Below are 26,597 nucleotides of genomic sequence, written 5' to 3' on the forward strand. Positions count from 1 at the left end.
CTGAGTGATTTTCATGGGCACCAAAAAAATATTTGTGCTTTCCTGATGCGAAAATTACCCTGGTTATTGGACCGACACCGGTGTTCGACTTGTGCTCACAAAGAAACAATTGAACCGGAAAATTACTCGGTTTCGCAGTGAAAGTTCTTAAAATGAGGGTTGTATCTTGCTGCGACAAACTGTTCATAGGTAACACTGCCGTTCTCCTTTGGTGCTGTTATTGTAAAAATGATTATTGAGAAATACATGAATATTTTACACTAGTAGTAGTTGCGAAAATTCTCATAACTTTTATCTTCAACCTTTCATAGTTCTGAAAAGAAAAAAACGGATTTTATAATTTTCAACTAGAAATGCGTGCTACAGAACGCTGATGATTGTGCCACACCGGTAGCATTGAATATTTCCCATAGCCGCACATAATAAATTTGCTCTACGCTCTGCCATCCGCTAACTGTGCCAGTAAAATATTCGATGGTTCCTCTTGTTGCAGTATGCAGAATGAAGGTAAGTTGCTCCGCAGTGCCTGAAGGTTGACTTGTAATCAGCTCTCCTTTTCTGATGTCGCGTACCTCTAACAGCTGTACTGTAGGCTCCACTCGCTACCGTGTGACGAACAAAAATAAAGTTCAATTTTTTACACGCAGTCTTTTGTATCGAGTTGAGCGTAGATTTTTGTGATGTAGGCGGGGCGACGCAGACTCGAGAATGGGAAACGAAACAATACACTTTGCTGAGTCGACATATGTAGGCAGTGGAATTTATTCCGTCCATGTTATTGTTATCCGTGCTCGGGAAGCAAGGCAAGGCAAGAAGCAAATCTTGGAATTTTTCAATTATTTTCACCATTAAGCAGTAAAGCAACAATGTTAAACATTATATCAGAAATTGTCACACATTTTATCTATCTCGGTGGATAGATAAATGGCTAAGATGCATTAAGTCATTCGCTTGCTATAATCGTTTGGAATCTGACGAATTATTTGCCAGTTTCATTTTCAATTTTATAAAATGTACTCTAGTACAGAAAACAAAGACGTAGTCTTACGTCAAAAACTAAATTTCAGGAAACTTCCATAATAAGTCTATAATTTCGAATTTCAATTATTTTAGTAAGATTTCCTAAATTCCGCCGAATAAACTATTCCTTCTTACTCAATTTGATTTCATTTGTTACATTTTACATAGAATATTTTTTGTTGAATTTATTTTCGTCTTTGACTTTGTGTTTCAAATTTTTGATTTCTTGCTTTCGACTTTTAACTTTTGATTTTTAATTCTAGACCTTTGTTTTCCGTTTCTAACTTTTAGGTTTATCGTTTTGACTTTTTCTTTTTACATTTTGACTATGTCTTTCGACTTTCAATTTTTGGTTATTGAGTTTTGACCTTGATTTTGTTTTTTCTTTTGTTTAATGATTTTTGGCTTAGTTTTGTTTTAAAATTTTTGACCGTTCATTTTAGACTTTTGCCTCTTGAGAGGTGCTTCTTGATTTTAAATTTTCTATTTTTGACTTTTGATTTTTGACCTTTGATTCCTGGCGTATCATTTTGGGCTTTTGACTTTAAATTTTTAGCTTTTGACTTTCGATATTTGATCTTAGACCTTTGACTTATAACAATCGAGTTCACTCTTGACCTTCAGTCTTGACTTTTGACTTTTTACTATTGACTATCGGTTTTTGATTTTTGACTTTGTACTTTTGATTTTTCATTTATGAATTTTTGAGTTATGATTATTTCTTTTTTTATTTTGAATATTAACTTTTAATTTTTGACTTCCGATTTCTGCATTTCAACTTTTACTTTTTGGCTTTTGTTTACTCATCATTTTTGAATTTTAAGTTTTTTTGTGTGAATAATTACTGCATGCTGTGGAGGCGCTAGAAAATGCAACGAATTTGAAGGTTTCAGTGAGATAAGTACACGATTTTGTTTCAAATTTGTAAAGCGTTAACATTCGAGCACACACCCAGTAAAAAAAATATTCGACCTATCCCACCACCCCTACGACAGCGTAGAACTAGATGTCGTAGAGTGGGTTGCAATTTCCTAAAGCTTTTTTATTGATCTTCATGCATTTGCTTGTAGAGATAAGTGCACCCAACACAAACGGGGAAAATTTTGTTACTTTTGAGCAACATTTTATTACTTTTTGCATCTAATGACCGCGCTTGTTTTGTTCCTCAGTGTTTACTTGAAATGAAAATATTTGATACCGTGTGACCAGAATGTTGTTCTAGGTGGCACGAGTTCTTGAAATTATCGATCAAATAAGCTAAATTATGCTATAACATTGTAAGGGGAAGTCTTGGATATGTGTAGTCTTCAACAAAAACGTGTATTTTGTATGCCCAAATGTATTTTTAGAATAACGCTTTCTTGTAAAAAGTAATTAACAAAAGTTAAGTACAAAATACTAACTTTCAAGTAACTTTTAATATGAAATTCTAGGAATTGTGTTTGTTCAGCAAAATTTCATATTTTTGCACATTCTAAAACTTTACTAAGGGACCATACTTAAATGACGTAGCATTTATGGGGGGAGGGGGGATATCATCATTTTGTGACAAGCTGTGACAAGGGGGGAGGGGGGGTTGTAGTAAAATCGACGTAGCATTTTTTTTAAAGACTGATTTTTTGCAGGAAAAATGTATTCTAAAATTACACTAAAACATTGCACAAAGTATTGCAGCGAGATCTGTCGAAATGTTTTTATATGTGGCATTCTGAAATCTTCTAAAAGCTCTGCTACATAAACAATCACTTGGATTTCCAAACACACAATCTGTTTTGAATACAAAAATCGTTGCTTTTTTGTGACTTTTAATAGTGAAAATTACAAGATACTCGTTTCATTTCCGGAATAGTTCCTGTGTTTTCTGCAGACATGGATCATACTAAGTTGTTTACACCTTTACGCCTTGTACCAAAACACAAGCCCTTCGAGGCAGAAGATGCAGTCACGAGTCTATAAGTTGTAAATAAATTGAATTAGACACGGTTTTTTTCAGGTATTTTTTGTATGCATGATACTACAGTGTGGTCCCCGTGGTTCTGTGGTTAGCGATGTCGGTCGGCTAGCTCTCCCACACGGTTGTGACATCGGGTTCGATTCCCGATCAGGTAGAGGATCTTTTCGAGCTGGAAATTTTCTCGACTCAGCACTGGGGCACGGTGTATCGTTGTACTTATCCTACACATGCAAAATGTGCCAAAAAACAATATCGATACCGAATTCTCTCAACTAATCTAGTTGATCGAGACCGCATAAGCCCCCCAGGCTTGCGTGCGATATTGTTGTTGATACAACAGTGAGCTTTTTTTTACGTACCTCGTAAAAAAACCGCGTTAGTTCGAAAATCCACGTAAAAAACGCACTAATTCAAAAATCCGCGTAAAAACCGCGTTACTCAAAAATCCGCGTAAAGTGAACCAGCAAGAAGGGCTTAGAAAAAACCCGAGACGCTCTAGAACCAGTATTTAAAATTGTCCTCTTTGACGGTCATTCCGGATCTTTTGGAGGGCGGTGGGTATTTTTTGGACTAAGTCTTCTACTAGATAAACACTTAAACGTTTCTGGTTCCAAACCCACCGTAATTCGAAAATTCGCGAAAAAGTTTTTGAATTAGCGCGGTATCGCGTAAAAAAACGCGTTAATTCAAAAATCCGCGTCAATTAAAAAATCCGCGTGGAAAAAAACCTGACTGCACGTATTTCTGTACGTTTTTTCAGAAGCGTAGAAGGGGGGGGGGGGTATTCGAATGCTACGTTTTTTTTCAGGGGAGGTTTAGGCTTTGTGACCAAATGCTACGAGGGTGAGGGGGGGCTTAAAAGTCATGAATAAAATACTACGTCATTTAAGTATGTTCCCTAAATAAAACCAACCATTCCTCTATCTCTTAACACAAAAAAGTTAGTATTTTAAATATATGAAAACCCACTGTAACACATGCTCGCCGTACTCTAATATGGGGGGGGGGGGGTGGTTTAGACAAATGGAACCTGCAAGAGTTTATAGTACTTCAGTTTAACTTCAAGAAAAAGTATTGACATCATGATTTCTCTTGCCTCAAAAAGTGAATTGGGTCCTAAAGTTTGAAACGGTTTTCTGATTTTTATATATCAGCTGATAAAGTGCCATTTTCTGAGCAAAACGTGATTTTAAAAAAATGTTTATCGTTTTTCTTCGATTTTTAAATGAAAAATAAAAAACTGCTCGAAATGCCTTGAATGAACTGTCATTACCGTACTCATATACCGTACATGGGCGAAACGTCAACTTAGACCTTTCGAGCAGTTTTTTTACTCTTCATTTAAAAATCGAAGGAAAACGATAAACATTTTTTAAAAATCACGTTTTGCTCAGAAAACGCGGCTTATTCAAATGATATATAAAAACTGGTATAGCTTTAGTACCCAATTACCAAAAACTAAATTTTAAGTAAGTTTCATATAATATACTTTGTAACTTTGTACCGAATGAAGATAGGATTTTAAGTCGTTCAAAAAAGTTTCATATTTTTGAATTCTCTATAACTTCTCTGAATAAAGTATTCATCTATTTCTTAACACAAAAAAGTAATTTATTTTTTATTTTTAGTATAGTAAACTTTTAATTATTTTTGACAACTTGCGATTATGCAGGTCATTCATACAAACAATTGTTCCGAAGACTAGGAGCATAAGCTAGGATGAAGGTGAAAGGCGTTGTGGAATTTAGTTCCACTTTTTGCCTTACTGGACCACTGTGCGCCCGTCACGCGTGTTTGCTCTTCAAATGCAATCGAATTTATCTCAGCAGTGCACACCTCGGTGTACTTCTGTGTATTCTCTCTACAGTAATTCACCACTCTTGTTTCGCTCGGCTGTGAAGCAGCAGAAAACACTGTTCGATGTTGATCGCGCGAAGTGTGCTGAAAATGTTGAAATTCATTACAGAAAATTAGCTCGATGGAAATCTTTTTCACCCGACTCACCTAATCTTCTGAATGCATCTTGTAAAATTTTTTCTCATCTTTCAAATGGCGGCTTCAGAGTTAAAATCGGTAAAAAACGCATAACACTAATTGGAATCAAGATGGCGGTCAATTCAAAATGGCGGCCAAAATTTTGAACACTTTGTATCGACATGTTTACCGTATAATAAAGCGCTGTTTGTAGAGGGGTTTCCAGCAAAATTTTAAGCTATAGTTCTATTAAAATATCAAATTTTTAAATATCAAAATTTAAATTTTTTTTTTCTAAAAATTGTTACCCCATGGCGAACGAGAAATCCACCAACTGGAACAAATTCAAATGCTATCGATATTTTATCACTGCGTTTAACCTAACTAACACAAATAAATTAATTTTCAAAGCCCTCGTGTCACTTGTGGCCTGGTTTCAGCGAAAATTGGTTATACAAGTTTCGCAACTATATTTGTTGATCTGCCACCTCGAGTTGCAATTCGGTTCGAGTTTCTGATATGGCAACCTGTAAATTGCAGTTTCGCTATGCGTACATCAAACGTACTTGTGCCGGGCTGTGTTCGCCTAAATAGTCACAAGAATGCTCTCGGTACCCCTGTGTGTAACGTGCTGCGAAACATTAAACCAGCTCAAAAGGGCGGAAAATATGCACACTATAGCTAAATGAATGTTTTCACGTTCGTGTGTAGCAATTACCTGCTTTTACGGCGACGATTTTGAGTGACTGACGGAAGATGTAGCCGATGCCGGCATCGTCGTTGTTGTTCACGGGAGCATAAAGAAGAGGTTTCTGTTCCAGAAAGAGTACCCCATTGGAGATACCGCCACCGCAAACCGCTCGGTGCGACTGCAGTATGACATGCACTACTGAGATAAGAGATGACAGTTTGGTTGCTCGAAGCTGATAGGGTAAAGCGCCTACGATTAGGATATTTTATTCGATACGATGTGAGATTCCCACGGTTAGAGGGATCTACATTTTACCCCACACAAACTGTATGTGAGAAACTGCAGATGAGGGAAGGCTTGCAGTGGTGCATGTCATGCCAACATCAACACGACATCGACGGATGAGTTCAAGAAGTGAGCCAGAAAAAAAGTAGAACAGTAATCGGAGCGTGTAAACACAATAATTTATTCATGTGACTTACTAAACGGTCACGGAGTTACGAAGTCGGTTTATATGGGATGGGTAAGTTCCTTTGCGGAACTTTGGTTAACAAGAGCGATTAGCTGGGACAAAGTGGCTGGCGTTTGTTCGGAGCGATTGGCACCATGATCACGAACCTACGGAAGAATGCCACCACTTTCTGAGGCAAAGATTCGAACCAAGCGTTGCACTCTATTAATTTTAAACATTTCATGTGCAGGCGATTTTCTATTCTGCAAAAATCCTTCTTTTCGATGAAAGCACGTCGTGCTTTTGCATGTGAGAAATTCGCTACAATTCTCCCGAGCTCGTTCGACTATGTTCAGTTCCTCTGATGCCAATCATCCCTATATATAGAAATGTTTGCCTCAATAGATCCAGACGCAAACGTAGTCAATCTTCCTTCACCGTACCCGCATGCAATGGCTGATAGCTGGGAACCGACGGGACGAGTACAGCTGCTACTGCAGCGTCAGCAATACCCGCTAGACAGGGCAAAATCAATCTCCATTGGAAACGAACCAATATGGTGATATTTGATTATATTTCCTTTTTCTCTCAAAAACTTCTCGAATTTCCTTGCACAAGTTGCTCGCTACGCCGCTAAGTCTAAGCTGCTGCCGTGTACTCAAGAAGGGTGGGTGGGGGTAGACAAAAGCGCAACGGTTTGCATGACGAGCCAAAGTTGGCAATAAGAAAGCAACAGAAAAAAAAGCGAACGGTAGCCAAAGAATTACAACGATCCAATCCGATCCCCGTAGGTTATCGTTGTCGTCTTCGCCGTTGGGGCCGCTTGATGTCACGTGGGGACAACGCGAAATGAAACCTGCTCTCGGCAGAATTACTGGCCCGGGGGTTGGAGGCGCCTGCGGTCTGTTGGTTTATGATTGCACGATTTTCCGCATCTGATGCCACTATCCATTTCGGGCAATGGTAGGCCTGCTGCTGCGGTGCGCATCCATCCCATCGTTGGGCGCAGGGTTGTTTTTATGGAAAATAAAAATTGATAGCACCATAAATCCTGAGGAAACCGATTTGGTCTACAGTTTGCGTGTGCACGTACACCCATACGATTCGATCTGAACTGGTAGACAGCCTGGCAGCTTCGACACGGCCGTGCGGGGAATAGGATTGATTAATCCGAAAAAGGGTTTCCGATGGAAGCTGTCTAAGGCAATAGAAATTACCTTTGCTCCATATGTGGAGGATGATTCTCCTTGGCGGGATCAAGTCAAGACAGATAGAAACAGGTGAATCGAAACTAGTCTCCCCAGCCGGAGCGATTCGATTCCCACAGCGGAAAGGGGATCTTGATTATTTTTCCTTATACGATGGTAGGCACTCGGCGTTGTTTTCGAGTGTAGCGACGATGTCTTTGGGAAGCCTGTTCGGCACCGTGGTCACCGCTACGGGTTGGATATGAATCCGGTGGGTGATTGATGACATGATAAGGTAGCTGCATTCCGTCATGTTGTCGCCATGCTTGGAGGCCGGTTACCAGCTTGTTTTTATGTTCTAAATTTCGAAGTATAGAAACATTGTTTTGCTTAGATATTGGCCGTAAAAGTTACAGACAACACAAGTAATATGGAAAGACTGGTTGAAGCGTTCCTCGAAAGGGTTAAGTTGTATGGAGTCATGTTTCGTAGCCTAACTTTTTCATTAAACTGGTTGTATGAATTTACGTGAACTTTGAAGAGGCTAATCATGCTAATCATGGTCTTTGTAACCCTTTCTGACTATTTCTCATGCCAGGAATTTATAATTCGAGCATGTCTCATTATCATCTAAATATTTTTACTTAGTACGCTGTGGACAAAGGAAAATTTTTTTTTGTCTTATTTTCACATCTTCGTGAAACCCAAAGTGCCACCATGGAGGTGTGCATTATGCAAACCGAAATTAATTGAAACTTGTCAAATTTGGTGATAGATCCAGATAGGGAAGTTTCCCGAACTTAGCGCTTCCAACGCTTGCATGTAATATTATAATGGAAATACTACAAGGTATACAGCCGGGTTGTATGAAATGGGGACGTAGCACAAAATATTGGTATTCGAGGGATTTTGAGTTACAAAGGTTACAGAGTCCACAGACAGAATCAATTTGTTTGCTCAGTAGCTTACGTATTTTTATTCTCAGCCTTCTAATAAAACCTACACTAAAAAACTTATTGCTTACACTTGACGATATTGTACCTGTAATGATTTTTTTGGTTCAGACAACATTTTTTTTTGAGACGCGTATCTTTGTTGTTGAATGAGCACCAAGAATTTCTCCGATTGCGTTAATGAATGGTTTTGACTTATTAAACTTTGATTTAATCAAATTTCTTATATGAATCTTACTCTGATGATAATTTCGAAGTCGTTACATAGGCTCACTAATAGGGAAACACTAGAAGATGTTCGTCACAATGTTGCAGACTACCCTATAGATAATAACGTAGCTTCAAACCCTCCCCCCCTGACAATTATCTGCCAATTTTGTTATCAAAAACATATCATTAACGAACAAGAAAAACCAGAAAGTATTAAAAAGGACCCGAAACAGACAAAACAGTATTAAAAAACAACTAGAACAAATCCATAACAGCATCAGCAAGAATTACAAGTTTCATATTTGCTACGTAGCTTGGTTTGACCCCCCACCCTCCCCCTCGTCACATTTCGTCAAAAAACTGCGAACCCCCTCCCTCCTCGAATGCTACCTCATTTATGAATGTTCCTTTAGTAAGTGGACACAAAATTCATAAGAATTCGCCGGCTCTTACATTTTATAAAATTGTATTTTTAGGAATTTAGAGAACATCGAAGATGAAATGTAATTAACATAACTTATAACTTATCACCTCTAAAATATGTTTAATTCTTGTGGAGTAATTTATGGTAACCCTATTTATGAGATAAACTGTTTATCACCATCAGCAGTAGCAGTGCAATTTTCCTTTTTTTAAATGCAGTTTTTCTTGATTGCACACGAATAGAAATCTTGTACCACAACAATTAAAGACCTGCGGCGCTCTGCTCCACCTGTACTGTACGGTACTGTTTCCTTAACCAGCATGTTTTTTTCGAGACATCAGGTTCTAACAGTAGGTTAGCAAATTGTTTAAGAAAGAGGGTTGTTTCAGACTTTTCGAAAAACCATTTACCTTCGAGACATCAAATTAGTCTGAGTTCATGAAAGCGAACATGTCATATTTTTACTTTACTGATATAGAAAATGTCACAGTAAACGGTATCGTCTGTGCTAGGCATGCTTGTTGCTTGTTATTGTTCGCGTAAATTTGCCCTTAAAAGTTTTTATCAATTTTTATCGTTGAGCAATGAAATAATTATGATAACAAGCGTATTACAAAATTGTTAAAAAATTTATCTATCCAACGACGTATTAGTTATTGTTATCCATCTTGTGGTAATACTGTTATTATTGTTTGAAATCTGACGGAGCATTTGCCAGTTTCATTTCCAATTTTACAGAATATATCCCAGTATAAAAAACAAAGACGTAGTCCCACGTGTTGCATTTTGATTGTTTTTTCAAACAGTCGAGCTTATTCTGGCCAAATCGAATGCATTTCTCCGATTTCGTTCTCCATTTTTGTAATTGTTCTTTTCGGAGAATTTCTTGACCAGTATTTTTTATTAAAGAAAAAATGTTTTGAGAAGAACAATGATCTGAATGGAACTTTGTATTTGGTTAAGTATTTTTCGCAGAATTTTCATGCGCGTCATTGGTATATGATCGCGGGGTTGATAAGAAAGATACACGTACCTATTTGTAATATGCGAGACTCTTACGCATCATAATTCGATTCCATCACTTGCTACGGAGACACAATAACACAAAGCTTTTTCTCCTAATAAGCTTAGTCTTGGTATGACCGTTCATCCGAAAATTATCTGCTCGTTGTTCTTACATAAGCGTTTTGCAAATCGAGTTCGGTTGATAAATATCGCGATTGATGTAATAACTACGCAATGTATGCTTATTAATAAATCGCGTCTTCCGAAGTGCGTTTGCTTTCTCGAGAGCATTCGAAATTGGACATAAACGAATGTTCAACCATTTGGATTTTTTCGGGTGGTGGATAGTTAACGCGCGCACCGCTTGTATATTTTCGCGGTGTTTAACATTAACCACAGTTACGCAACGCTTCCTTTCCGTCGCAGTCGTGGAGATGCAGAGGTAAACTGTTGTCTCCGACAAGAACGACTGCAATAACTCTTTCCTTAAAATTTCCTTCCACAACCCCAGCGATCGTAAGGACGTGGCCGTTATCGATGTATACAAAGCGGAAGCTACTGAATTGATTGATGATTGATGATGATATACATAAAAATATGAATTAAAAAAACGTACAAAAGTGCGTTCTTTCAAAATATTTAAAGATAATTTTTCTAAATGATACCAATTTTGTATGGTTAAAGTTGACGGAAAATATAAAATTACTGCTTTGATTCAGTTTTATTTTTTTTGTTCACGATTAAAAAAAAAAGATTTTCCCGTCTATTTAATAAGCTGCTGTTTAATGCCTCTATTTTTCATATGGGCCGTTAATGCTTTACTGTTTTGTTTCAATCTTATTGAGTTCACTACAGTTTAAAAAGGTACAGTAGAAAAGTGGTGGCATTCTTACACTGGTCGACAGAAGAGAAAAAATGGCGGCCCTAAAGTTCGAACTGGAAAAAAATAGGAAAAAAAAACAATATCGCACGCTAGCCTGGGGGGCTAATGCGAGCTCGATCAACTAGATTAGTTGAGAGAATTCGTTATCGATGCTGTTTTCGGTACATTTTGTATGTTGTAGGATAAGTACAACGATACACCGTGCCCCAGTGCTGAGTCGAGAAAGTTTCCAGCTCAAAAAGATCCTCGACCTGATTGGAAATCGAACCCGATATCACAACCGTGTGGAAGAGCTAGCCGACCGACATCATTAACCACAGAACTACGGGGACCACGGAAAAAAAATAAAAGATTATAGCTAGCCATTTCAGTTACACGATAAAAGCACCAACGTGAACGTTAATCGTGCGCCTCCTTTCATTGTGGAATGGGTGGAGACGCTAAGTTAACTATTCGACAGTGTTCTAGGGAACTAGCTTAGGAGGAAACTTGGAACACATTTTTCTTTAATCACAAATTAAGATGCCTCGAACTTTCGATGAAATCCAGCATCTAACTTTTTTATTTTTGCAGATAGAATTAGACGATGTTCTACAATGTTGTAGTTCCGTCAATTTTGCGTAACTTTGAAGAAGAAAGTTTTTTTTTCTATCTTCCAAAATAACCGACATGAAGCTATTTTACTAAACTACAACAAGAAAACTACTGGGTACTTAAGCTCAAACTGCTATTCACTTATTCCTTTAATTTTTGGTGTCCCTAGTAATTTCAATTACGCAACAAGAGCTCCCATCCACTTCAACGCGAACGTTGACCGCGCGCCTCCTTTCACTGTTGAATCGATGAAGACACCAAGTACATCGTTCTAGAAAATGAGCTGAGGAGGAAATTTGGATTTTATCGAAAATTTGAGTCACCCTAATTTGTGATTACAGAAAAATGTGCGCTCCATTATATGTAACAATTTTGTAGAGGAAAATTTTTCTCTAGAATATTACCATCGAGCTCTAGATCCAATGTTGTAGTTCCGTCAATTTTGCGTAACTTTGAAGAAGAAAGTTTTTTTTTTCTATCTTCCAAAATAACCGACATGAAGCTATTTTACTAAATAACAACAAGAAAACTACTGGGTACTTAAGCTCAAACTGCTATTCACTTATTCCTTTAATTTTTGGTGTCCCTAGCAATTTCAATTACGCAACAAAAGCTCCCATCCACTTCAACGCGAACGTTGACCGCGCGCCTCCTTTCACTGTTGAATCGATGAAGACACCAAGTACATCGTTCTAGAAAATGAGCTGAGGAGGAAATTTGGATTTTATCGAAAATTTGAGTCACCCTAAATTGTAACGACATATTTTGGTTTACAGAAAATAAAAATCATTGTCAGATGCCCAATTTTTAAAATTTGATAATGGTAATTGAACATTGCACTGTATATTATAACCGTCGAAAATTTACTAACATTGTTTTGCAACCCTTAACCCTCTAGTGCCAAAGTTATTTTTCAGATGAACCTTGTTAAAATCACTATGAAATTTTATTACAATTTTTAAAGTATTTATTGAGGCTTTTTAGAGGTTCAACTGAAGCGTGTCTAAAGGCGGCACTGGGCATTAGAGGGTTAATATCGGGTTTCGGATAAACAAGGTGCAGATGAAGATTAAAACATGGAATACAATAAATCCTAAAAATTCCAAAAATCGGCTGGTTAGTATTGCTCTAAAATTCGACGTCTGAAAATTTGCCGTAAACCAATCAGCGCCAAATTACTGTTCGGCCATTTAAGAGGGATGGGTAATCACGCTTTTCTCCCAGTTAGCAACCAAAAAGTGGGCCATCTTCGCGGAACAGTCTAATAAAAAACACTATCAATTATTGAGTAACAATAGAAAGTACATCGAATTCATTGGCACACTACCATATCGAAACATAATTTAGCACCACTTATTTTATTTGCATTTTATTTTCCCACCGAGGAGCCAATCGACTATCCGCTGCCCACAGGAATTTTCCTGTGATAGTGGTGATGAAACAAAGTTCGGCGGCTGGTGAAAGAGTGACTTCGCTTCGATTCACCACAGCGTGATTAGAAAATCGCGTTTTTCAGCTGACAGCGTATTGCTTTCCGAAAGCAACCTAAGTTAAATTATTTTCCTGACGAACAAATTTTTTTTTAATCTTAATTTCTATTTACTCATCATCACTCGGCGAGGTACCGAGAACTAATTGAAACTTGTTTCCCTGTGCGGTGCAACTCCAAACAAACGAGAGCAACTTGCACACGTGAGATATCTCTTTTTTTCAGCCCGCAGCAGACTCAATCCCGTGGGCATTTGGGCAAGATGACGAACCACAGATGAAAACAGAGTTGGAGTAATCAATGGCATCACAGAGCGCGGCCCGGCGTCGTTGTTGATGGGAATAAACGACGGCTAGCGGATAATATGATAATTACATTTTCTTCTAGCGAAGTTTTCCACGACGGTGTTTTTTGCCCGATCGGGTTTGCGAGAGGGTGCATGTTATAGCGTGTATCACTTTCGTCGGTCTGCTGATCTGTCTCACTGAACGTGGTTCTTTTTTTTTGTATACAACATGTTTACCGTCATCATCAGTGCAAGTGAAAGATGCACAGATAAACGAGAAGATGCTCGTCTGTTCGGTTGGCTGAGTAAATGTATTTCCACTTGTTTTTTCCGGTTTTTTTCTAGTTTGCAAATTAGATTACAGACGATATGGATATAATAAACTTCTAGGGACGTAAAAAGAAGTTACTCAATTTTGGAAAACAGCTTTTTGCACTTTTTAAATTCACTGCATGAGAGACGGAAAATTGAATTTTATGAAATCTTCACTCTAAAGGTATCGTATTTTATCCATTTTTTTTTGAACTCAGCTTGTTTTCGTTGTTATTGCAAAAGTTGTGCGCTGGCTGAACGATAACTTAACGTTCACTTTACTTAAGAAACAATATAAGCCAAATTGAACAAGCTTATTGCTGAAGCAAGACTGAATACACGGGTGGTAGAAATTTCCATAATCCATTAGAAAAGTAATTCAGCCAGTAGTTTATGTTGGCGTGTTGGATTTTTATGAGTGATTTTTGGTCTAACTGAGTGAAAAGGCATATTTTGAATCAAGCTGAATACAGGTTGATTACAAGTAGTTAACAAGATTGTAAAGTTAGTTTATTATAGAGTTAAGGTTGCAGTTTGAACCTCAGATCCTCAGGTTTTTTATGAAATCCCATTAATGTTCTTAGAATTCCACGACTTTGCCTTTCAAATTTGGTGTCGCTAACTTTAGCGAAAAGGTTTATTAAAAACTACACCCCTTATAATTCAGACTAGCACAAACTGATATTGGCACAAAATTTAGTTCGCAGAGGTTTTGCTCCCAGCAAAACTTGCTTAGTCGAAAGCAGGCTGGAGAAGACTACACTTAGTCCACTACAGCTGGATAAGAATCACTGCTTTAGTTTGGTAGTTTCAAAACTTACCAGATGTTCGTTTTCTTTTCTGCGCTCAAACTCCCGACTTCGGGCAGCAAAGTTCTTAAGAACCGTTAGCTATCATGTGACGAGCTTACTTTTCGCCAGCAAACCGTCCTGCATATACATACGTATTTAGTCCACCTCGGTAAGCCCATACACCACATGGAAAAAAATAACGTACAATATTGCTCAAGATGCTGCTCTGCTGCCGACGACGGCTGCGGAAAAAGAAGAACGGCTTTCATATTTAAATAGGCAATAAAAGTCGTGACAAAAGTCTTCTCCTTCATAAGCTGCTTTTTTCTCATCGGCTTTTCTGGGCTGGCAGTCATTCTTCCGCAGCATCGTTCCGAATTTGGCCTTCACTCCGTTGCATGCAGAGTCGGGTGCCGTCCGAGTTTTCGCCAGTTCCGCGCACTTTGGATGGCACAATCTAGAACACGCTGAATAATATGCACGAAAGATATTCAGCTCCTATGACATAACGCGCGCGCGCGAGAGTGAGAAAGAGCGACAAAAATGTAAGTAGAAGGATTGTTGTTTCATCGTTGGAATTTTGTCTCCCTTCCATGACACCGAAGTTTTTTTTTCTAGGCGCAGTTTTAACAAAATACCGGCGCATCATGTCTTGAGAGGGCGGCTGGCGAATGGTCGAATTAAAAAGGATAAACATGGGAAGGCCGAATTTTTCCTGATGCAGCTAGAAAGCTTTCGTCGGTCGTCGTTGTCGTTGTCGGCAGCATCAGGCTTGTCAGTAGCAGAGCACACTTTGGCACATACCCGAGATAACAAGATGCAAAGGCACAGAGAATGCTAAATGGATCTCCGGCAATAAACTGACAAGTTGAGCTTGACAATTGAAAGGCCCAACTTGTGTCGCTGATGTTCCCAATGTGAAAGGGGAATCCGGCAGTTTTCGGAATTGTTTTCTGACAAATTAGTTGAGTTGAAAATGATTTCGAGTGGGAAGGGGGTAGCGTTGTTTTTTGTTTGAGCCAGACGGAGCCAAACTTGAAATGATTCTCGAAACAGTATTTCTTTCAGCAGAGATTTGTTATTACTTTCTGCAGGCAGGGGGTTGGCTGGTTCGAACGGTTGATTAACCAGAAGCTCTTATTTCGATGAATAGGCTATGCCTCGATTGGGGTAACTGACTGTAAAGTCTACAGCATCGGTCGGTGGTCTAACTGCTGACCCGTTGGGGAGATGTTGTCTGCGGCCGTGGTATAACAAAGCTCTGTACACACCTAGAATAGTTCAACCGTAGCTGATCCAGACCGGCTGGATAGTTTCGGAAAAGTGCTTAAAATACGGCAAAAGGGCAACAGAAGAGCATTTTATATATGTGTATGTATATCATTCACTGGCGTTCTATTCACGCTACTTGTGCTGACCAGCCTCAGAACAATATTCAACGTGTTACGGTCTGTTGCTTTTGGCATTTACTGCTGGCAGCCGCAACCGGGGCAGAACCACTGCTGCCAGCACCGAAATCGGCTTATGTGTCTACGGCTTCGGCGGGTAAGTGAACTTGCCTCCATTAGCACGAAGGCTGAAACGAATAGGGGCAAAGCGTCGTACGGTTGTTGGGATTTGACTTTGGGCCAAAAACACATGTGATGTATGAGGCACTAATAGAGGGCGCGCAAATTACATCAAAAATGGGTTAGGAACCCTCCTTCAATCGGTCTTTCTGCGGAGCTTTGATTTGTGGTACCGGCGCTCAGTGCAAATCAGATGTGAAATGAGATGGAATGGCTTTTAATAATCTAATGTGATTTTCGTTGAACGGTTAGGTAAGGATTTCGATCTGAAATTGCCGAATTCTATGAAAAATAACATACATTTGGCTGTGGTTATCTGAAAAGGTTTTTTTCATTATTTTAAAGTGTTTATATTTTCACTTTAACCTTTCCTCTAGGAATAGATTCTCTTTTATGAAAAGAACTTGTTTTTTTCATCACAGATAGTAATAAAATATTGTTTTGATGATAAAACATTATTATTATTCATCAAGGTAAACATTTTTATTCATTAAGCATAAATCAACAATTACAATCGTCGAGAATACACTCGCATTGATTGGAATCTAAAGTTTTATGGAACTATAAATAAAAGAAAACTATCATTTTCTCCGTAACTGAGAAATTTAAAGTTGTTTGCTGATAATTCTGTATTTGGTATAAAAATAATTAAGAAGGTGAGTGGATACATTGGAAAATTAATAACTTTGAGAATCTATTCCCAAACTAAATATCATTAAAAAAAATCTTTTTTGGTGATGTTGAAATGTGAACTATAATTAAAAAATCTGTGTTTTCCTAGTTATCCAAGCAACTGATAACACTTTCGATCAAAATTTATTTGTTTTCTGAATTCCTTGGCTAGTTTTCATCAAATTGAATGCCCAGAATCACAAGAGATCCAAAGATATAAGTTTGACTTCATTTGCCTCTGAATGATAAGTATTTTTCATGTAAAATTTTCCTAGAAGAACAATGAAATTGTCAAACGTTAATCAGAGTTTTCTCATTTACCTAAAAACGCAATTCAATTTTTTGAACGTGAAACGAATATATCTAGCAACACGTCCGCTCTGAACTATTTTTTTTTCAATTCCTTGATTATTTTCTTTGAAAATATTATGTATTTGTGGTCATAATTAAAAGAAAATAAAGAAAAAAAGGCAATTTCATCAAAAAGGGAAGGGTCCAACGCATAGTGCGCAGTGGTCCAGAGGCAAAAAGTGGAATTTTATTCCATAGCGCCTGTCACCCTAATCCTAGCTTAATAGTGTCTTCGGAACAATTGTTTGTATGAATGACCCGCATAATCGCAAATTGTCAAAAATTATGGAAAGTTTACAATACTAAAAAAAAAATAATGTATGCAAAGCCACGACCGCAAGGTTGACGTAGAACTACATTACTTGTATTGAATATGTTCAAAATTTTGTGCGAAAGAGGAGTTGAAGTGCTACCGAATTTTAGTTTGCACATACATCAATGAACTAAGGGAGCTGCGTAGCCGCAAGGTTACAGAGTCCGTTTTGTCAAGCGGATGGTCATGGGTTCGAATCTTAGTAGAATCAGGCCAGCTGAAATCTACAAATACCTTTGCGTGACTTACTCTTAACAAAAAATAAGTCCCTCTTATCAATGAAACTGGCCAGAAGGACGCACGACGAAACTTCTCCAGGGAATTATAATTGGTGATATTTGGCAAGAGGAACAAGTATCGGTATAGTAGAACAGTAAGCGTGTAAGGAAGAGTAGCACATTACACACAAGCACTGATGAACAATAATAATAAGCATGCCACTTCTCAATAGAGGTATTGCTATTAACAGAAGTGCGGGATACAGCAGACACCCGGGGATATCTTACAATAGATCTACGATTCTGGTCGCAGTGAGAAAGCCCATACAGGAAATAATACATCAATGAACAGAAATGAAACAAACACTATCTAACGCAAACAAGTTTCAACAGTCAAAGTGCATGCAGATCAAATAACATTTTACTTTTAACTCCAACGCGAAACGAGAAAATATTAAATCTTCGATAATTTGTTTGATGTCCTTATAAGGACTGTTGTTGTTAGATTTTATAGGTATCGGATATAAAGTTGATCGCATCTTTGTGCTACCACGACAGGGGAAATTAAGGTATTTTCCTGATAACACAGTTGAAAGCTTCACATTGAAAATTTGACGGCTTATATACTTTGAAAACCAGCATTCCAAAACGTTTGTGTGTTGTCAAATTACGACAACTTTTCATTAGAGAAAATGTTGGCTAATGTACGCTGCTCGCTACTGCACAAAGGCAGCTTTTACTAGAGGAAGTGCCGCTGCACCAGCTGGTCCCAATACCGCCGCTAATACCACTGCTAATACCACTGCTGCAGCTGATGTTATTCGCTGCCACAGCTGCTTAGTAAGGTTTGTTGTATTTGCTGTCTGGAACTAATATGAGCAGTTCCGCCTGGAACAGGTTCTTATATAGGTCTATAACTCTGTCGACCGTGCTTGGGAAAGCAATCCCAAAAGCAAGCCAATCAGATCAATAGAAATTGACCATTTTCAATAATATAGTTGCTTGTCATATTAGGCTTGACAATTTTCAAAGTTTGATTAAGCGATAACCTAATTTTTAAGCAGATAATAAAAACTGTTCGGGTGTTATACTTAATACTGAAGGAAAAGATAATATAGTACGTTCTGAGACATGGAAATGAAGTAAAATTTATAACTGTTTCAACATTTGAAAGGGTAAATTAATTTAAGAGAAAATATTAACTCTTCAGTTAGGTATTTATTTCATCCCGAAAAGGACAATTTGCTGTTCAATTTAATATCGGCTAAGACGCCTATCAAATCTTTGCGTTATCACTGACAATGCGAATAAGGTATTCCTTATGATAGATAACACAGTCAGAATGAGGCAACTTTTTATTGAATTCATTCACTACTGCCCGCTATCGCACAGAGACAGCATTTCACTGAAGAAAAGGCCGCTGTATCAGCTGGCCCTGCTACTATCAATGCTGAGACTCGCTGCAACTGCTGCGCTATCCGTTGCCATGCCACAGCTGTGGCCGCTATCCACTGCCATTGGTATCCGCTGCACTGCTGCTGTAGCTGCTGTAGGAGGACTGTTGTTGTCGCTGTCTAGAACTAATAAGAGCAGTTTCGGCTGAAACAGGCTCTTATATAGGCCAAATACCCTATTTCAAACTGCAAGGTCTATGATTCTGTCGACCGTGCTGGGGAAGTAATCATATAACGACTAATCAGAGGTCAAATTTTTCGTTTTGACAAGGTTTGACAATTTTCAACAGCACAATAGTTTGAATAATAAAATTAAAATTTTCTGCGTTTGGGAAGAATCTTAGAAGATTTTCCAATCTATTGCTGCAAGAACGAAGGAAATCCACCGAAAACTAACCGATTTATTAGCATTTGAAATTGGCCATATTTGGACATCCCTATGTAGCAGAACTTTCTGAGGGACGTAGTTCTACGTCAAACAAACTAACTTTTTTGTGTCAAGAAATAGAGGAATGGTTTATTCAGACAAGATTAAAAAATATGAAACTTTGTTGAACAATTAAAAGCCTATATTCGGTACAAAGTTATAAAGTATATTACATGGAACTTACTTAAAAGTTAGTTTTGTACTTAACGTTTGTAAGTTGCATTTTACACGAGAGTATTGTTCGAACGAACTGTTAGGCCACCCAAACCTCACATTTTTGCCAAAGATCGTACATCTCCAGGACTTTTCCTGACAAAGTTATATCATATTTAGCTTATTTTTTCGATAACTTCAGGAACGTATAGGCTAAAAAGGGGCAAGTGAAATCATGATGTCAATACTTTCCCTTGAAGTTAAACTTAAGCACTATAAACTCTTGTAGGCTCCATTTGTTCCAATCCGTACGGCGAGCATGTGTTACAGTAGGTTTTCATTTATTAAAAATACTAACTTTTTCGTGTAAAGAGATAGAGGAATGATTTATTTGGCAGAGTTTTAGAACGTACAAAAATATGAAACCCTGCTGAAGAAACAAAATTCCTATTTTCATTGAGTACAGAGTTACAAAGTATTATATAACTATTATATGTTTTTTAAGTAACTTTCAGTTACTTAAAAATTAGTTGTTTGTAAATATAAAATATGAGTCGCCTAGAAAAGCGCGAGCCATCGAATTGAATTTCTCATTTGTTCATCGACTGGCAAAACGGACGGTTCTTTTTGGAGCAGCAGAAAGCGGGTGGTGGCAAATATTAGTCGTTTACAGAAGCGCATGCCATCGAATTGAATTTCTCATCCGTCAATCAACCAGCAAAACGGACGGTTCTTTTCAGAGCAGCAGACAGCGGCTGGTGGCAAATATTAGTCGCTTATAAAAGCGTACGCCATCGAATTGAATTTCTCATTCGTTCATCGACCGGCAAAGCGGACGTTTTTTTTTTGGAGCAGCAGAGAGCGTGTGGTGGCAAATATTAGTCACTTTTAAAAGCGCACGCGGTTGAATTGAATTTCTCGTTATTTCTGGAGCAGCAGAATGCGGGCAAATATTGATATTGATTGAACTGTCATCTTTTAAAGGAGGGCCTGAACAAAAACGCTTACAAAAACCGCAAAAAACGCATAAAAATGACTTAAGTGTATAGCTTCGTTTCACACAACCCATTCCGCCCAGAATAATACATCCAGCTGATGTCCCGCAATAAAGTTTTGACCATCTGGTTAATTTATTAAAATACAAACAGAAGTACTTCTGCATTTGCATTTGTAGTACTTCTTTAACCCTCTAGTACCCAGTGCCGCCTTTAGAAGGTCTTCAGTTGAACCTCTAAAAAGCTTCAATACGAACTTTCAAAAATGTTTATAGAGATTCATAGGGATTTTTCGAAGTCCGTCGAAAAACTAATTTGGGCACAAGAGGGTTGAGTACTCAACCATGCAATGCCAAATGCGCGTTATTAAACGTCAGTCACGCGGTCGTACCTTGAATACAACCTTCTGCTTTCTTTTTTTTTTTTCAAATTATGCATTCAAGGAATAAAGAACCCGAAAAATTTAGTTACCTTTGTAGCATCCATTCTCCCAAGATGAACGGGAAAACCACAAATTTGGTAGTTTTCCAAGCATTACTCGAAAGCCGAAAAATCTTGAAAATATTACCGCTTCAAAATTGTAAATATTTGCCCGAAACTTATTTTCGAACATTTTTGTCGTTTTTGGGGAAAGTTTTTTAGGGTTTCTCTTCTATTTTTTTTACACCTTGAGAAGTTTTGGGATTTTGCGTGACACTTTTTTCCTCCAGTGTAAATTGTTTGGCATCGATCTGAAATATTTCAAAAACATTTTCGAACAATTGTTTTTGGTTTTATTTTGATGATCTGGACTTGACGTTTTTATGCCAATCACTTTCAATGGCCACAAACCAGGGACGGGAAGCCAATCATGTAAGTGAAGCTAATAATTAAGTTCAAATAAAAAACATCAAATACTGGTAATCCTGTGCGGTATTCTCAAACCGCAAAAATTGGTTGGATTACAACCAGGCTTACGTGTGTTTGATGATAGATTTGTACTTTAAATAAATTAAAATAAACACAATGCAAACATTCCATTGGGTTTGCCATCGTGAGATCACGCCCTCGCAAATTTTGTTGATGATTAAATTTATTGTTCCGATTTGATGTAACACAACGCTGCTCCTGTCATAAACTACAAGTTTCACAAATTACTGCAAATCTACAGCTTATTTCGGGTAAAGCTTCCGAATAGCGCCGCGGATTGCATGGAACAGGCTGAACACCGTCATTTTGATCGCGGTCCGTGGCATCATTAGCCTCGAAACAAAGTTCGAAGTGTTCTTCTTACCTCTCGTACGCATATGGGGGGAAACCGCCACTTTGGGAAAGCAGTTGCAATTTAGTGCGCGCTTCGGAAGCCAACATCTGCCAGCCTAATTGATTCCCACAGTTAGTAGACTGCGTTGCGTTGGTTAAGCGTACCGCTTCGTGAGCGCAAAAATTGCGTACTTGGGTTGCCTTTCGAGAAATGCTGAAGTTTTCAGCACGCGGGTTCGCGCTTTGTTTTGGAATGTTAGCAACCAGTTTGGTTTTCAATTTCGTCCATCTGTACGAAGATGCACTGATGAAAAAGTTCATCACGTGAAAAAAACTACACTCACTCACACAAACATCGCAGATGACGCGCGACCAAAAGGCCAAGCGAAAACATCAGCAACCCTCCCACCTACAACAACAAATGCGGCGCTTGTTCAGGATGGGACCAAAATGGGTTAGGCCGCGAAACTAAAAAGCTCTTCGACATGACACGCTGAAGAGGCGAGATCCGAACTGAAGCTGAGCCTCATCCGGGGCGGTTAATGGAATTGGAATTGGCCGGCAAAAGTGAAAGGTTCACGCGTGTACTGGAGCCAACGTTTAAGGGCCACCAGACATGTGTAGCGCTGCGCAGCGCATCGCAGGTACTTTTTGGGAGATGGGAGCCGATGCAAACTGTGCGGCCGTGTGACGACCCATTAATGTTTTTTTGGGTCTTCCATTTAGGAGTGCGTGTAAATCAATTATATCCGAAACAGCGGAATCAATCAAATTTTTTTGGCGCGTCGTACTCGTGAGGTGGAGATGCATAGTGCCGCAGAGCGCCGATTGCTTCACGGTTGATGCGTGGTTTAGGTTTTTAATCGACAGCTTTATGGATGTGGCATTTTGAGTTCCGAAATGTTGGCTACAGTTTCGGAACACGAAAGTGAATGAAGCATTTTTGCTTTACTTACATTTTAATTCATGTCAAGCAGTCAAATTTGGTAATGCTTACTCGCAAATTTATGGAACGGTAATTGGTAATAAACCTTAAGTATTCCTTTCAAATTGCGACTGCATTGACAAAGATTTTTGTAAAGAAATGTTGCATAATGTACGATTCCATTTTTTGATATATCGAAAATACTAAATATATTCAAAATATCGAATAGATCAAAACTATCGAAGATATCAAAAACATCAAAAATATTATATTTTAAAACTATCAAAAAAATATTAAAACTACCAAATATCAAAAATAATTCAAATATTGAGCTTGTCAAAAAATTCCCGAAAATCCTCCTGTGAATTACGACGAAATACTCGAAATGTGTAAGGTGAAATACAGGCATAAGTATATCCACTTGTTAACTATCTTTTTCTCTGTCAGATTATAAAACTGATTTAGCGAACTTTAGCAATAATCAATTGAAGTTCGAGAGTCCTATTTCAATCACCTGAACCTATTTTAAGCAGGTTGCATTTATTTCGCAGGAGATTTTTTTCAGCACCCAAATAGTGTTTATTAAAAGATTTCTCTGTTATAATCAGGGTTTGCGCCTCCGTCATTAAAATTTTCGGAATCAATTGATCAACATTTAAGAGTACGAGGCTCGTCTTCTTCGACTGTTTAGAATAGGCGTCACTGATTAAGCCGTCCCTTACCTCAATTCAATGACAAAAAAATTTAAACCTTTCTTTTGCTCAAACATTTATGGCAAAATGTTGAAATCATGTAACAATTAGGATAGATTTACTCCATCAGAAACGTGGACGGAAGCAAGAGATATAAAAGATGTTACAATTTTCAAAGACATCAAGAGTTTGAAGTAAAATCTAACAGAAAGTTATTTACGGTTGTAAAATGGTCTAGACTAATGGAAGCTTAACGTATGTTAACCCGGTGGAACGAGGATATAACATCGAATATTTAACTGACACAAACATGCGTAATCACAATAGGAGTTTTGTGTCTACTGTTGATGTTAGTGCACATTGACCGTTTGCATGCGTTTTCACCACCAAGTGATTAAGTAATAATGATAACTAGCGTATCCCAAATTGTTATGTATTTTGTCTATCCAATGGCATCTAAATAACTTAAATTATTTATGTAGGAAAACAGTTATTAACGTTTAAAATGTAACCGCCGTTGCGGCCTAATTTTTGCTTGTGCAGAAGCGTAGCATACATACCAAAGGGCTCCCGTCTAAAGCAAAATTACATTTCCTCGGCGAAAAAGCAGCCAGTATATTAAATAACTTATTTTTACAGAAGGACATGTAAACTTGCTAGCTCGAAGCTCACGTTTCTAATAATTCTGTTCACGTCATGCGGTGCAAAGAATGTGCATCAAATCTTGCTCACTTACCTCTAGGTTGTGCAAAGTAGCCTGACAGTTTTCCACGGGAACACTGTCTTTTATCTCGACGACGATATTTTTATAGGACGATTTATCTATGTATACCGACGATGAATAGGATGCGGTCGTCAGCGTTGACAGTAGCAGGATACCTGCTACCGTAACGACGTTTCGAGTCATTTTGCTGCACGGTCGAACCTGCACTGCACTGATATCACTGTTTGCGTCTCGAACGCGAAAAAAACTTTTCTTCGAGTAACAGAAACTTTCAAATTAAATATTCCCTACTCCAACCAACAACAGCTAATCATAGAAGTTGAACAAAATCGATAACTTGCTGCTGTCAATGGCCAAGTTTTGTTTGCAGAAAGTAACCATAGAAACACCGTACTCGGCTTTGATCGATCGAGGGTTTTGTTTTGATTTCGTTTCTACGACAGCACTCAAGCTTCATCGATTCACGGCACAACACCGCACAGGGAGAAAAGCTTAATTATTACACTTTTCGAATCGCACACGTTCAACTGCGACCGTGAATAATCGGCGTAATAATCTGCCAAAAATGGATAATTTTACACGTTCACTGCGAAGGCCAACTGGTTAAACTCGCACACACGCGCCACTTTGTGTGCTGCTTCTGCCGGGCAATTACTGTTTTGTCGAGACGTACTTCATGCCCCATCTGGGTCGCATTTCCTGTTGTTGTGGGTGAGCCCAGGAAATATTCATGCGGTACACTGTGTGGCGTTCTGGGCGGACGGGCAGCGGCTCATATTCTGATGTCGGTTCTTTGACTTTTTTCTTTTCTTCCACACACACACCCGGTACAGGTGAAAACTTCAGGCGATTGTTTACGGTTCGGTGTTGATAAGTTTTCGCTCCCCGAACGTTTCACACACTTGTTTGCTGCACTGTACCCAAGTTTAATCGTCGTCTAACGATCCACTTGCTAGGTTATCACAAAATTTTAGCATCTATTCTGTAGGTAGTAAATAACAGTTAGCAAAACAACGAACTCGATTCTTCTCAACTTGCGTTACTCATTCGGGCGAATGGCGGTAAGATCACGTTTCATTGAAAACCATTCAGCACGCCAACATTCCGGATCGCTGCCACACTGGAACACCGGCTCTACTACTGCCCACAAGCACCCGCACCTCGCGTTCCGTACCGTAGTTGTAACGGTCCAATGCACACGCGGCGGCTACCGAATATGAATTTGCCGGCTGATTTACAGTCGATGGAGAAGAGATCGCGAAGTGCTGACTTCCGAACGGAGCGCGAACGGGACAACACAAATCATACGTGCACTTGCTGCGAACGTCAATAGCGGACTAAACCGACGCGAACGTCGGTAACCAACACGGACCAAAGGAAAGAAGCTACCATCCACACCCACCGCCTCTTCCACCTTCCACGGTTTCGTTCATCCGCCAGCTATAACAACATGAAAACGTGCGCACGATCGTTCCCAGTATTGGCCTCCAGAAGAGAACATCAACCGAAGAGCGAGGAGGAAGCGAATCGTCCAAAACGGGAGGGTTTGTTTTTGTGCAACATGGGAACATGAATGAATACCCGACTTCGTTTGGTTCATGCCGAGCCGAGCGACACCCTTCGTGGGCTCGGGCAATTCACTTCAATCCCTTGCTTCGGGTGAAGCAATGATGAACAAGTAGTGCTAATGAATGTAACTTGTTCATCTTTAGCTGGCAGGTGTAAGCGACTAGCCGAGAATTTGTTCGTACAACTTTTATTGAGCATGCAACATTGAACGTGCGACATTCTGCCTAACGTGGTGTTTTTCATATAGAATTTCGGTTTCAATAGCAAACTTAACAGAAGAGCATTTCAGCGAAATGCATTATAAACTTTTCAGCAAAAATGGAGGATGGGGGGTTTAAATTTATGTTTTATAGATTTCATTGGCTTTTAAGCTGCATTTATATAAACAATCGTATTCTGATAATTTTTAATGATTTTAGTGGTCATTTTAAATCATAAAGCTCTTAGTGATCAGATCACTAAAAGCATCCATTTTCGAGACACGAGGCGAATTCAAGGTAGGAGAATTTAAATTGACCTCAGCGCATACAAATCTTTTAACTCAGTCATTTCTCAACCGATTTTTTATGTTTTAGCTGTTTTGGAATGTTTTAGCTAGTGCTTTCAAAATATATACAGGTTTGTACTAACTGCGCCAGAATACATTGAGTTATACAGGGGGCAGACCAAATGATTGAGATGAGCAAAATTTTGTCATTTTTTAAATGGCCAGAACATCGCGAAAAATGAATTAATCTCGATGAAACAGGTTCCATTTTACTGGAAAACTAACCTAGTTTCTTAGTATAAGTTGAGATCTTGACGCGACCAATCTACACCAGGAATGTTCCGGATTTTAGGAGTGTCTGTCAAAATGTACAACTCATTCCGAGTTCATTGGTACCCAAAGATCGAAAATCCGTCAAGGAACCTTCGGGATATGAATTATCTAGATATTTTTTTCACAGTTTTTTTGCTGTTGGGTACAACCCAATCCGCACGAGAGTCACAAATGAAATAAGTCTTTGGTCTCAATATTGTCCCCTAAACGTTTTAGAAAAATGGGGCAACAGTTTTTGTAATTGAGTAAC

General features: G+C 38.6%; 1 protein-coding gene and 1 long non-coding RNA gene across 2 annotated transcripts in view; both read right to left on the reverse strand.

Moving 5' to 3' along the window:
- Window positions 1-25,291, reverse strand: part of LOC129719095 (calcium-activated chloride channel regulator 1-like) — a 121,462-nt gene extending 96,171 nt beyond the window's left edge. The window contains exon 1 of the mRNA XM_055670493.1: window positions 23,971-25,291. Coding sequence (XP_055526468.1) covers window positions 23,971-24,141 — 171 coding nt within the window. The 5' untranslated portion in view covers window positions 24,142-25,291. The remainder of the gene's footprint in view (window positions 1-23,970) is intronic.
- Window positions 4,633-5,794, reverse strand: LOC129719096 (uncharacterized). Its single transcript, XR_008727127.1, has 3 exons — window positions 5,667-5,794; window positions 4,979-5,598; window positions 4,633-4,915 (listed from the first exon to the last, which is right to left on the reverse strand). It is a non-coding gene; the product is annotated as an uncharacterized LOC129719096 (long non-coding RNA).
- Window positions 25,292-26,597: the final 1,306 nt, after the last annotated feature.

Source organism: Wyeomyia smithii, chromosome 1 (genome assembly GCF_029784165.1).
Source record: "Wyeomyia smithii strain HCP4-BCI-WySm-NY-G18 chromosome 1, ASM2978416v1, whole genome shotgun sequence".
In the NCBI taxonomy this organism is placed as follows: Eukaryota; Metazoa; Arthropoda; class Insecta; order Diptera; family Culicidae; genus Wyeomyia; species Wyeomyia smithii.